General features: G+C 27.1%; 1 protein-coding gene across 1 annotated transcript in view; it reads left to right on the forward strand.

Moving 5' to 3' along the window:
- The window catches only part of LOC107441958 (alkaline phosphatase-like), a 91,614-nt gene that overhangs the window by 55,506 nt on the left and 20,922 nt on the right, over positions 1-15,186 (forward strand). Inside the window, exon 2 of the mRNA XM_043050591.3 lies at positions 14,940-15,160. Coding sequence (XP_042906525.2) covers positions 14,940-15,160 — 221 coding nt within the window. The remainder of the gene's footprint in view (positions 1-14,939; positions 15,161-15,186) is intronic.

Genomic DNA, 15,186 nt, shown 5'->3' on the forward strand with positions numbered 1-15,186 from the left:
TATTGTGCAAAATATGAACGATAATTTCTGTTTTATTTGTGCAAAGGATGGAAAATAATTTCCATTTTGTATTTAATTGTGCAAGAGATAATCAATAGTTTCTATTTTGTTTTTATTTTGCAAAAGATGAACAATAGCTCTATTTTGTATTTAATTGCGCAAAATTTAAGCAATAATTTCAATTTTGCGTTTATTTGTGCAAAATATGAAAGATAATTCACTGCTTCGTATTTAATTGCGCAAAAGATTAACACAAAAGTAAAGTTTGAAACTTAAATACAAGTTCCAGACTGTCAGTTTCTAAACTACTTACATTTGGGTTTTGTAGAATGGTTTTTCTCCTGTGTTCTTTGATTAGACTTACTTTGTTCCAGAAAAAAGAATTCACAAAAATTCAGAGCAAGACATCAGATTGCAGCAATCTTCTATTCGATCGAAGTGATCACTCCCCTTGAGAATATTTTTTTTCTGTTCTTGAACTATACTTTTTTTCAGCATAGACCTGATTTTCAATCAGTAGGGGCTACGAAAAAGTTTTTTTTTTTGCTCCGCTTCTTATTATTAAGAACTTAAAGAATAATGATAATCAATTTAAATTATTTTTAATGAAACAATTAACATGGCTGTCAGAGTAAAATTTAAAATTAAATATTCTAAGCATAACTTTGCTGAAAAGAAATAAATATATTTTACGCATTTAAGTAAATAACAGGATTATAGTGTTTTATTTATTTTATTTATTTATTTTAAAAATTTTTTTTGCAGCATGTTCTTATTTGATTTTTATGTTATTTAGCCCTAAATTCCAATGAGAAGGATTTAGATATTTTTGAAAATTAAATCTTAATCGTAGATTTTATTTGCTTCTAAGTTTAAAACGAGCATGAAGTTTTGATTTTAGAGGCATCAGAAGCGGAAACGGTTATACTGTGCCAAATAGACATTTTCCTTAACGCAATGTATCACTCAATGAAACTCAAGGTAGCTACATTGGGTTTCTCTCCGTGTATTTTGTGTTGTTTCATAATTTTCTTGACGGTAACCTGTGGAGTGCATTTTGAACTAATTTTTACTTTACTAAAACCATTGCTCTTGAGAGAAAAAAAATGATAAAATTGAGGAAAGGTAGATAATAAAAATTGTGAAGAAATCTACTGATTATTAAAAGAGAAAAACAACATGTCATAAAATGAAAGAAACGACTTAGATGTTAAATCGCTGAATCGTTAGCTGAAGACCGCAACAGCCGAAGGGAGCTGAGCTGCGCAGCACTCAAATGATATTGCACTTTCAAGAGAATAAAACATTTAATAACATAATTATAAATTACAGTTAATAATATAGAGAGCAATCTATTGGATATATATTAATAATATATATATTAATTGAATATATACTTAAAGGGTGAAATATATGTTGATTTAGGCTGTATTTTCTTTTTTTTTAATCGCCAATGCGTTTTTATAATAAAGTTTTTTATTCAGTATTATTCGATTTTTTACAGAAATCAAATATTACAGGTTTAAATGTAATTTAACTTTAAAAAATGAAATTTTTCAACCATTAACTAAATCTTCTTCCCTCTTTAAATTAATCTAAATTCTTCAAACATCAGAAGGAATTCTGCTTGTTTAGCGAAACAAGTTTAAAAAGTTTAATTGATTTTAAATTGAAAATGAAAAGAGAAGAACAAAACAAGTATATTTTTTTCATTAACTTTACAACTGGATGTTCAGTGCTCTTACTTTATTTGTGTTTTAGATGTTCAAGTTACAAATTTAAGCAATGAAAAAAAGCTCCTTTTAAGGATTTAATTTAATCACAATATAATTTTTTTTTCAAAGTTTGGCGTAGTTGAAAAACTAGATTTATTTTTAAGATCCAAGAATTGAACTTCAAAGTTTTGTCAAAAAACTAAAGATTTTGTTTGACTTAGTGAAATTTATTAAATTTAATTTGTTATACATTGCTTTAAAGTTAAGATGTAAGCGAACAAAAAGTAACAAGACGCAATTAAGGATTTCTAATTTTTTGTTGGATACAAAAACGATCATTTTAACACAGCGCTGCATCCTTAACTTGCGCAGTTTTCTTATTCGATTAAATATACATTTTAAATAATTAATTATCTATAAAATATATACTTTAAATAACTAATTATATATAAAACATAATCTGTGATAGTAAAGCCTTGACTTGTACCGGGAGAGATATTTTGGTAAAATTACTGTACTGAACAGTAGCGACAATTTTGGTAAAAAAAGAAACCATAATTCTGGTAATAAAATCAAAATATACGGTATTTAAACCATTCATTTGGTAATTTTTCTTTTTATATATTAACGGTTTATCGGAAATTCAGGTTTTCTAAACTATAGTATTTATTACTACACATTTAATGAAAATTACGAAATTGAAAATTAAATTTATCCGAATAAATGGTTTGTATGCCATGTTAAGATTAAATTACCTAATTTTATTACACATTATAAAACCATATTTTATTGTTAATTTAATCAATAAAATGACCAAAGCACTTCAGTAAAAACTATCGAGCTTTTTGATGTTCCAGACAGCCAGAAATACCTGAAATGTTACCATATTCTGGTAATTTTTAACATATTTTTTTCTCATTGTACCCTATTCACAAGGCCAATGAGCAAAAATTCATAAACAATTTAAAAACGCATTTATAAACAATTCTTTGAAGGAAATAAAGTTTCGACCAGAAAACTGAATGCACGCATTACACCAATTTTGGCATAGCTTGTCATGCATACCAAATGTATCAAAGATTCCACATACTGTAGTCTCAACAAAATAGTCAAAACTTTGAGCATGTCTATAGTATTAAAGAAATAATCATACAAAACTGAAGGAAAAAGATAGTACTTACCTCATGCGCTTCGAAAATGTACAAATTTGAAATAACAGTCAACATGTTTCAAGTGTTTATAGATAGGCGCCCATTTTCAAGACTTTCTAGACATGAATGAGAAAAGAAACAAAACTTATTTGGAATATAAAACGTAAAGTTGTCAACGTAAAATGGAAGAATGAAGGTAAGAAACAAAATTGGAAAAACCATGGTAGCTAAGAGAGAAAAAAAGATAATCAGAACAAGAAAAACCACAATGGCCAAAAGGGGAAAAATCAGGATAAAATGCATTTCCATGCGCTATGTTTGTGAGTTTAGTTATTATTATTATCACTATTGTTATTAGACTCACTAGCGAAATGCAAGTAAAGTTTGAAATCAAAGGCTATTAATTGTATTTTGCTTAATACATTGATAATTTATGAGTTTAAAATTTGATATATATTTCTTATTATATATTTTTTTTAGAAAATTTAATCGGTTTCTAAGTTCTTTTTTTTATTCGCAAATATTAATTAATGAAAACAGCTCATAGACCTGTGAGATAGGTATTAATTTACAATCGGGGGCCACTTTTATATTTGGCGATTAGTAAGTTAGCCGATGTATATGAAAATAACCAATAACTAATCAAATAAGGGCGAATAAAAGTAGCGGTAATCCGAAAGTGACGTCATTAAAAACAAAAACAGCAAAATCGGGATTTTCAGCAAAACTGAACGAAACTTATCACCAAACCAAGGGGTCCCGATTTTACACCTTAACCGTGGGGGGATTTTTAAGTAGGAAACATTTTTGTTCAATATTACTATTTTAATAAAAAAATTGAATAATGAGTCAGTTATTAAATATTATCAGTGCAGTTGTGGTACAATTGTAAAAAAAAATAATAAAAAATTTGGAAAAGAGCGTGTTGTGAAACAATCTCAATTACTTCTATTTTTTATTTATGCATTAATTTATGTTCCTTTCAAAATACATCAATGTCTTCCTGAAAATAATATTAAAAAAAACTTATATCTTTCTCACACTGAAGTGCTAAGAATAATTAGACAGATTTATCACTGTGTTATGATTATGGTTTTCTGTATCACTAATATTATGGTGCTCGCGATATTATCGTGTTCTGTTTCACTAAAATATGTATCATCAGTTAAAAGATGTGCCAAAAGATGGTAATTTAAAGTCAATTTGCGTTCGAAAAGACATAGATTCAATTTAGACTTACCTCAAGATTTTCATAACTTGTAAAATCGGGAACGAATTTTTGTAAGTATTTGAGTGATTTAAATTTTAAACAGCAACAAAAATTATAATAGTATCTTAATTATACATATGTGTGTAAAAAAGTATGTAATTTGACATTTTGGCATTGATAAATGCTTCGAAAATTGAGAAAGTAGTTAATTTTAGTTTTATATAATAAAATCAAGTTTTTATTTCTTTTTTTCTTTAAAAAAATAAAGAATTTTTTTTTCATTTCTTCCATTTTGTCCTTTTTTATTCAGACTTATTGGCATTTAAAACTACCAAAAAAAGGTTATTACAACTTTAACTTGTTTTCCCTAAGTACTTAATTTGCATATTCATTAATGTGATCAGCTTTCATTCAACCATATCTCAATGCAGTAAAAGCATCAGAAATACAATTTAATCATTCTTTAACTGGCTATTTTTAGAATGAAGAAACAATAAAAAACTGAAAAGAATGCCAGAAAATGTTAGATTAAATAGGTTTTAGCGTTTCCGTTATAAGATGGAACAAGAGCTTTAATTGAATTTCACAGACATCTTTAAAGACTATTAAGGTAATTGGAATGAATTGCTAAGCAGACAAATCAAATTTTCGAACTTATTCATGATTTAATCAAACTCCTTTTTTTCTAGATTCAGTAGGAATTTAAAGAAGATTATCTATGTGCTTGAAATGATCATCCATGTTTTTCGAAAATTGAAACAAATTGCTTTTAAAAGATTTCCTTTTTATTCCATTTCTAAAGCTTGAATGATAGAAATGTTAGATTAAAACATTTGTTATAATCAGTGGTCGGAAAAACTACATTATTTTTGTAGTTTACTACAATTACTTTGTTACAAATGTAGTCAACTACAACTACTTTTTTTAAAATGTAGTGATTACAAACTACTTTGGAATTGTAGTAACTACTTCCCTACTTTAAGAGGACGAACTTAGGTGTCGAACTTACTTTACACCTAAGTTGAAAAGGGTTTTGAATAAGAAATTGCCTTGCATTAAATATAAGAGAATTACTAAGAAGTGTAAGAGATTTCCTTTTTATTTTATTTCTAAAACTTGAATGATAGGAATGTTAGATTAAAACATTTGTAATAATCAGTGGTCGGTAAAACTACATTATTTTTGTAGTTTACTACAAATACAAATGCTTTGGAATTGTAGTAACTACTTCATTACTTTAAGAGTAAGAACTTAACTGTCGAACTTACTTTACACCTATGTCGAAAAGGGTTCTGAATAAGAAATTGGCTTACTTTAAATATAAGAGAATTATTAAGAAATGTAAGAGATTTCCTTTTTATTCTATTTCCGAAACTTGAATGATAGGAATGTTTGATTAAAACATTTGTAATAATCCGTGGTCGGACAAACTACATTATTTTTGTATTTTACTACAACTACTTTGTTACAAATGTAGTTAACTACAACTACTTTTTTTAATGTAGTGACTACTAACTACTTTGGAATTGTAGTAACTACTTCATTACTTTAAGAGGACGAACTTAGCTGTCGAACTTACTTTACACCTAAGTTGAAAAGGGTTCTGAATAAGAAATTGGCTTACATTATATGTAAGGGAATTATTAAGAGATATTTATTTATGTTTACGTTAGCCAGTGTATTTCTAAACATCTCTTTCGAATTTATATATTTAACTTTCAACTTTTGATGTTTTTCTCGGCAAAGGATATTTAATTTCACAAAAATGCTAGGAAATTATTATATACTTGCAAATTTGTTGATCGTTTAATGTCCTTTTATTTCCTCTAAGAAACTAAGTACATCAAAAATATGTTTTTTTTTTAAATAAGATCAATATTTCAAGAGTATACGTGCAATTCCACGCGAAAGTGTGACTAAAGGGCTTATCTATTTTTTGAAGTAGCTAGTTTAAATATTAGTTATACGTGATTCTAAATGCTTCATTCCCGTTAACGCTCAACTGCATCCTCAGGGGCATTTTCATTGCGTCCATTGACGCATTAGTGAAGATTTGTACCCATCAAATTAAAAAAAAAATGAGTTGCGTTACAGCAGTGTTTCTTTGCTGAACTAACATTGAAAATAGTTGCACAAGATTGCTACTAACTACTTTTTTTCGTATAACACTACTCACTACAGTACTTTCTTAAAAAAGTAGCACTAAACTATAAACTACAAACCACGAAAAAAAGTAGGACTACAGTAGTTTAACCATTCGTAGTGCGTTACCTCCGTCCACTGGTTATAATCAAATCAGCCGATATTTGTTATTGTTATTAACAAAAAGTGTTTGTCGTATAATTTTAATTAATTATTTAAAGATTCACTAACGGCGTTATACGAACGTTGCAACAAATATTAAGTCAGGAAGAGTACATATTATAAGGACTAGTTGGAGTTGCTTTAGGTCGTACCATTGAGCTATTGCCGACGGTATTTTATTTTATTTTCCCTCCGTCGTTGAGCAGCCGACCTAGTTTTTGGTTTACGATTACATATGTTCAACTCCGTGACCTTGTAATTTTGAACCTAAGAAGAAGACAAGGGAACTTCTGAATTAAGTATTGGGGGAAATTTTTGCCTTCGTGGATGACTTTTTCATGGATTTAACCAGCATTTACATTTCATGGAGTGGAGAACTACGAAAACCTTCCACGGTTAGCCTGGTGGCAAGGGGACTCTAATCCATGCTCCATCCACCACGGAGGATATTTTTTGTCGGCACTGTGGTCGGTGGGGAATGATAATTAAAACAAAAATTCGACCATTATGAAATACGATAACATAAAATGAATTTATATTTTACGAACGAAAATCATGTAAAATATTCTGAAATGTATATAACTTTTAATGAAAGGCGTAGAAAAGAGATTAGCTATTTTTTCAAATTAAAAATTCCTCGTTCATGAAGTGAGCACTTTTTTACCGGAAAATAAGTCATTTAATTAAAAGATTAAAATTTAATCAAAAAGAGATTGTTAAGTATTTTGTTTTCTATAGTAAATATTTAAAGGGAATATTGCAAAAAGTGTTCTGAAATTCCATTGGAACTGTTAAATTGCGAAAGTATCATGGTTTCTCTTAAAATATATGTATCATTTTTTGTTTTAAATTATTACTTACAATTAAGAAGTCTTTTAAGAAAAATTAATTCATTTTATTTTAAAATTTAAATGAATCTTATATACCTGGATCTTCAAACATCCTAGATAAAATTTTCGCAAATTAAATTAAGATATTTCAATTAAATGTTCATGTAAAAAGAAAATAAAATGAAAAGAAATTTCGTTTAAAAAAGTTTTGCACAAAATTTCAATTAAAATGTATGTTTTTGTTTGATAAAATAGTCTAAACTAGTTTTTTTTTAAATTCTTAAATTTTAAACCACTGATTAACGAAGGTTTTTCGTGACCGAAGAAAGCTTAAATTTAGTTAACAAATTAAGAATTCTTAATTGAGAGAATAGTTGTAGATTTTTAAAGCCAGAATGGCGGTGATCTAAATGAACACTACATTGTAAAACTACACCTAACATACAAAACAGCACCTAAAATACAAACTACATCTAAATATGTCATAGAATGAAAAATTTGAAATACCGTAATAATTACCCTAAAATCACTGAATCCCTTTAAATAAATATTACTATATAAAAAACGCTGTTAAAAACGGTACGGTTATTAAAAATTGATTATGATACCTATTTTATCTAACTATTATTTCTAAATGTTGGGAAAAAACAATGTAAAATTATCAACTTTCAAACTCAAACGAAAAGAAATAACGTAAATTATTTTAAAATATTTACGTAAATTACTTTTTTGCGTGTACTTATTTCAAAAACGCATATAATCTCCAGTTAGGTGTCATTTTATTTCTTTTTAGTTCTAAATTCAATTTTTCATTATTTACAGTGCATTCTTTTCATTTAATAAGCTTTTACGAAAGCATTCCCTCTATTACCACTTGTGGACTAAATACACTGAATCACTTTAAATAAATATTACTGTAAAAATTACGGTATAAATTACGTTGTTAAAATTGGCACGGTTAATAAAAATTGATAATAATTCTCTTCCTATCTAACTATTGTTTCTCAATGTTGCGAAAACAATGTAAAATTGTTTTTTAAATTCACACTAAAATTTTTTTATTATTTTCAAATATTAAGTTAATTAATCATTTGCGTTTACATTCTTTAAAAACGCATATAATCTCCAATTGGAATTAGTAGGTGCCATTTTATTTCCTTTTAGCATTAAATATTATTTTTCATTGTTTACAGTGCATCTTTTCCATTTAATAAGTTTTTAAAAAAAGTAGTCCTGAAACAGCCCCTTGTGGACCAAGGTGTCCATGGATGTCAAGTTTCTACAATTTCCTGACAAACGGCATGATTCTGGCAATTTTCTGGCAATAGTAAGCGTTGCTCATGGGTCACCTTTACTAACCAGATAATCTGCTACTCATCGATTTGAAACTGAGTGGGCTTCATAGATGGTGAATATTATATGTATATTAATCTTAAATGAATATTAATCAGTGTCAGTAAAAGTTAATCGATGTTAGTGAATATTAATGAGCATCATATAAGAATTTACGGAATTAGCAAATGAGCCTTCATAAAATGATGGGAAATCATAATAAATTCTCTATCTTTTTGCGTGTCCAAGAGATTGATTCACTTAATGTGAAAATGATAGAGATCTACAATCCATTTATTACATAAAGAATTACCATTTTCTTTCTTGCTTATAGATTTAAGAAACAAATTGCGCAATTTGAAACTTTTTTCATACTATTGTACTTAAATTTTGCGTAGTTACAGCATCACGAAAAAAAAGTATGATAAAAATTACTTGAATATTGAAAAATTTACCGTATTTCTTGCTGTATGGGAAAGAGAGAATGCTCTGTAATTTTTACTGAACAGTTTTGGTAATGATTTTGATAAGAAATTATAATAAAACAGGGTTTTTTATTAGGTAACAAAATTTGGTAAATATGATAAAATCAGGAAATTTTTAACGTTATACCTTATAGCATGGCTGGCATAAAAACTGTTTATTCGGTTAAATTTCCTTTGCGGTTTTGTATTTTCATGATATGTAGGGCTTAAGAACTATAATTTCAGAAACTTGAATTTTCGATTAACCGCTACCATATGAAAAGAAAAAAATACAAAATCAATGGTATAAACATTTGTAAATTTTTTTTAATTACATCATAATGTTTTTTTCTTCTTTTTTTTTGCCAGGAATTTTATTATTATGCTGCTTGGTAATTTTACTAGAATTTTTTTTCTCCGTGTATTAACTTTACGTTTTATTAAAAATTTAATTATTATGTGTGTTTCAGAATTGTTCGAAAATTAAACTATGAATTAAATGTTGATTATTCATTGGTATTGAAATGATTCTAGGATTTCACAATTTGATAAATGCAAAATTTCATTAGGTTTTTTAATGCGCAATTTCTATTGAATATTTAGCTTTTTTTTAGTCAATATGATGAATAGCTTAGTTCCAAGAATTTATATTTCTACCGATCTTTTGTCACCATAGTGAAAATTTTCAAGACTGCTCGAACTTACTTTAAGAAATTTTCTTTTGTATATCAGTAAATAATAGACAATAAATAATAAATAAAAGCATTTCGAATATTCTTATAATCGAATTTCAAATTTGCTCAAACGAAAACACCCACAACTCTCTGAACTCAATCATCAAATAGTAAGAAAATAATTATTTTGTATTTTTCGTGAAGTTTCGAAAGCGAAAGTCTTAATATTTGTTAATTGCATCAGCAGAGAATAAGCCTGGGGAATGTTTTCCCAGATTTATTGAGCTTTTGCAGGTAATTTATAATGTTGATAAGACTCAGCAAAACAAAACAATTCTTTAAGAAGAATATTTTACTCTTAAAAGTAAGCAAAAGTCACGCTTTAAGTAAAAGAATATTTAATAACAGTTGATTGAATTAAAGCGGAATAAAGTGAACTGTTTATAAAATGCTGTGTGTTGAATATTTTGGAAAATAGTTTTCTCCTTTGAAGATAACAACAAAAGATAAAATTAAATGCATTAGCTCAGAAGAAAAGATTTAGAGTCAAGTGCCTCATTTCTTACAAATTAATTAAATAATAGGTTTTAGGAACTATTTAGATTATTTTCTATTATAATGTAATATTATTTTATCTTATTCTACTATTTGAAAAAGTAAGTTCCTTTTATAATGAGTATTTACTTATATAATAATATACGGCATCCAAACTTAGTGCTTTATTCTCGAAATTTTAAATCGCCTTATTAAATCGATTTAGTTTTAATTTTAATTTCTGTAAAACGTACTTTTAACTAGACGTTTCAATTTTAAGGGAGAAAACACAATAAAATTTTCAGAAAGGGAAGAAAAACATGTTGCATTTTTCACACTTCATCCTTTTGAGAGTATTGTAAAAAAATATAGCATTGATTGTCATAAAAATGTAAAAGTTATAGAATATGACATTTATGAAGTTATGTTATAGTTATAGTTATAGTTATAGTTATATAGTTATATATAGTTATATATAGTTATATTATATAGTTATATATAGTTATAGTTATAGAAAAGTTATAGATCATGACATTTGCGCGCTATGAGATTTATGAACTAGTGAACTCTTACTTGCTGTAACTCTAGCACAATTTTAAATTGATTAATTTCAAATTTTTTAATAATGTTAACAATAAATATAATTTTCGTTGTACTTAGCAATTTTTAAATTGGTTTTATTAGGTTTAAGTAATCTACGGAAACATTCTTTATTTTAGGCTTTTTTTTAATTTTTTTTCTTCCAAACTCCACTATTTTGTGAAAAGAAACAGTCTTTTAAAAATCCTACATGCAACAAAAACTCCAGTCATATAGTTTAAAAAAATCAAATTGGAATCAATTTCGGATGATTTTTTATCAACTTATGAACACAGCTAGTTATAGATAATTTAAACAAGTAAATTATAAACATTATATCATTACAAACAATAATTTTTAAAATGTTTGTATTCATATAACATGATAAAATGAAGATTAACAAATATACAATAGGATAAAAAATTTATTAAGTTAAATTAATCACTATTAAAAAATTCAAGGAAATTTTTTTCTTTTTTACTGGTTTCTACTGCGTTCTTTTGATTTTAGTCTAGTGGCACGAAATTTTAGCCTAATTATTGGCTTTAACCTAGTTTTATGCTCGATGTCGTATAAACGTGGCATTTGCACCAGAAAAATTGCAAATTCGCACCAAATATTTGTAAGCAGCAAAATGGATGCAACCGTAAGAAAATGCTTTTTTAATCTATTTCCAGATTCAATACCATAATGGCATACATTGTGCTTAAAAAAATACAATATATACTTAGCCACACCTTAAAATTGTAGCAAATTTGAACGGTTAAGCCCCTTTAAAAGCTATTAACTGTGTATCAAAATGATCAAAATCTAGTACAAGTTTATTGAAACTAAATGCATAGCGAATAAGGTTTCATAATAGCTGAACTACAAATTACGATATGGTAAATTATAGTTGAATATTTACCATTTCGTATTTGGAAATTTATCCAATATTTGTTTTTGATCATAGACTGTTTTGCTGCTCTTAATTGGAATAAAAGTAAACACTGTCAGCTGAAATTATTAGTAAATGGGTTTTAGTGATTTATGAAATGCATTGCATATCAGCAAAATGCCAGAGTATGTATCCATTATAGATGTATATCAATGCAGGAATTAATTTTCTAAATATCTCCATATGTAATACAACACTCTGAAATCTGCTTATTGCAGTGTATTGCCTGAATGTAAAGAAACATATTATTTACACGCTTTAAAACTTGTTGCTACAGTCCTCCTGTGGTAGACTTTGCTATAGTACACTGTAAAAAAAATGCATCAAATTATAGTCAAAAGTGCCTGCGCTGTGGGAGCATAATCCGTAAAATCCATTTTACTGTAAGATCTATTTTTACTGTAAAATATTATGCCGTAATTTTTACATTGATATTTAATTATAGTAATTACTTACTTTAATAGTAATTACTAGTCCAAAACTAACGGTAAGTAAGATTTTTTTGTTATGTAACATGTTCCGGTAAAAATGCTTTTTACTCTAAAAAGTACCAGTACTCTGATTGCCGATACCATAAAATATTATATTATAAAATATTACTGTATTTTTTTTACCGTAAAATATTATACCGTAATTTTCACATTAATGTTTATTTAATTCGAGTGATGTCGTGATTCTACAGTAATTATTAGTGAAAAAATTAAGGTCTATCATATTTATTGTTCTGTAATATGTCTCGATTTAAAAATGGATTTTATTTTAAAAAGTATGGGTATCCTGAGTACTGGTACTTTTTACAGTAATTTGATCCAGAATTTTTACAGTGTATATATTTTGCAGGACAGTGTCAATATTTTAACTTACACGTTATACATAAATATATTTCTATTCTGACTTTTTTGCCTGAATTTTAATTTGCAATTTGTATCAAACTGAAAAATACCATAATCTTGTTTTCTCTTTGGTCAAAAATAGATCGTGCAATCCAAAGTTTAAAAAAAAACGAAAAAAAGTAAATAATAACGAAATCATATTTTTAAATTCAATTTCCAAGCAATATTTTTGTTATAAATACCTTTTAAATAATTTGTTACTATAAAATATGATGTTGTTAGTGAAGAGATAAACAAACAAAAAATCCCTTTCAGTTGAAACGACATTCTGTAAAATCATTTTAAGTTCGCAATAAACTTTTTTTCTAACCAGAACCATTATAGAAAAGTTAAAGTTGTTTTTGTAATGCTAACCACAAATATTTATCTTTTGATTTGTTTACGTAGAAAAAGATCATGGAACCACACATTTTAATGAATTTTCTTTCAGAGTGTTTACTTTCATGGAGACAACAGGAAAATAGTTGCAAACATAAACATTTTCAATGTAATCCTAAATGAGTTACTTTACCTTCGCTTCCAATTGTTTTGTCAACAGGAAACTGTTTTTATATCACCAACTATCAACTAATATCTATTGGTAAATCGCATTATGTGGATTAGTTTTATTTTCAGGGCCTATCTAAAATAAATATTGAAACATAACAATGTTAATCTTACAGTTTTGTGATCAAATTTTCGATCAATACTTCTTTAATTGATGTTTTACTTTTTACCCTCGCACGAAGAACGGTTATTTAACTAGTTAATTATATTATATATGATCTGTAATTTATCAATAAATTTTAATAAATTTCAATAAATTAAGGTATTTACTTGAACTTTAAAAATTTAATTCAATTAGTTTTAATCTTTAAATACTTATTTCAATGCATTATTTTTATATAAGTATTTTGAACACATAAACTTTCCATTCAATCTGGTTTGTAGTTTATTTATATTAAGTATAAACGGTCACACCTTCTACGTAGCGGAATCGAAGTACTATAAAAACATAGCGTTAGAATTAAAAGCTGAAGCACTGCGTTAAACTCTAACAAAATCAAACTGTGTTTTAAGCTGTTTGAAAGTCAAGGCTTACAAACATAAGTAACACGAAACACTCGCTATCATAGAATTTATTTTTTAAAGAATGAAACATCTCTGAGGTATTTCTCAATTTAAAAGTTGCACAAGAGTTACATATGAATAGAATCATGGTATCTAATGAAGTAAAAGAGTTACGACACATGGGTTAACAGTCTGAATTTTTGAGATTAACCAAAAAGAAGCAGAACAACAATTTCATTGTAGTTATAGATACTTTATGTATTCGGAATAAATATTTATTCGAGGTAATCTAAAATCTATATGTAAGTTTTTTTTCTTGATTTAAATTTTTTTTTAAATTTTAAGTATATATTATACGCAAAAATAAAGTTATAGAACCATTGATTTATGAAACAGCTAGATTTTAAAGTTTGCAATAACTATATTTTACACTTTTATCTAGTTATTAATGATATATTTGCATCATAGCTGTATAATTTTTTTGATTATAAGTTAAGTTAAATTGAGGATATGTCTATATGGATACTAGTTAAAACGTTTTGCTAAAGGACTGAAAATAAATATTTACTTTTACTTTTACCAGTTTATGAATAATTTACGCAACTTAGGTGTAGTTGACTTGTTCTTCAGATAATTTCTTATTTTGATGCGGAAGAAGAAAACGAGATTCGAGGTCAACCTCGATCGTCAATTGTAGTAAGTAATTGTAAATTACATATAATGTAGTAAATTTTAGTAATTGTATAATGAGGAAAATTGCAGTAAATTGCAACCGACTTCGTGGTTCTTCTCTATCGGACAATTTTGATTTTGTACATGAATTAAATGAAGCTTTAAACTATTTTCTGATGCAAAAGAGAAAACATGGATTAGGAAACACATAATCGCATTTAGTGGGATTAAACAATGCAATAAAAAATTCCTATCAAATTACGGTCAAAAGTACGAGCAATTACATTTCATCATAAATTCCATTTTTATCGTAAAATTTTACGTAACAAAAAAAACTGATATTCCGTAATACTTACTGCAAAACCATTGTGATTAAATAAATATTACTGTAAAAATTACGGTATGAAATTTTACTTTAAAAATGGATTTTATACTTAAAATGGATTTTACGGGTGCTGCAACTATTTTCCCGGTATTCTTTACAATGTAGAATTAAACTCGTACTTCGTCCACACCAAGTAAGTTTTTATAATAGTCTTAAAGGATAGGAAATATATTGTAATAAACAAGAAATTTTATTATTTTTTTCATTAGATCGTCATCATTGGTATCGTCAAGCAAGAGCTCAGATCTTGAAAAATTTGAGAGACCAAGAGAGTTCGGCCATTGCCAAGAATATCATTCTGTTTATTGGCGATGGGATGGGTCTCACAACGGTCACGACGGCCAGGATCTTGAGGGGTCAGCAGAAAGGATTGAAAGGAGAAGATTATGAGTTGGCCTTCGACAAGTTTCAACACGTGGCTCTTGCAAAAGTAAAACAAAAATTTATTTTTAATTA

This window comes from Parasteatoda tepidariorum, chromosome 6, assembly GCF_982258835.1.
Source record: "Parasteatoda tepidariorum strain Cologne lab strain chromosome 6, Ptep-v5.0, whole genome shotgun sequence".
Taxonomy (NCBI): domain Eukaryota; kingdom Metazoa; phylum Arthropoda; class Arachnida; order Araneae; family Theridiidae; genus Parasteatoda; species Parasteatoda tepidariorum.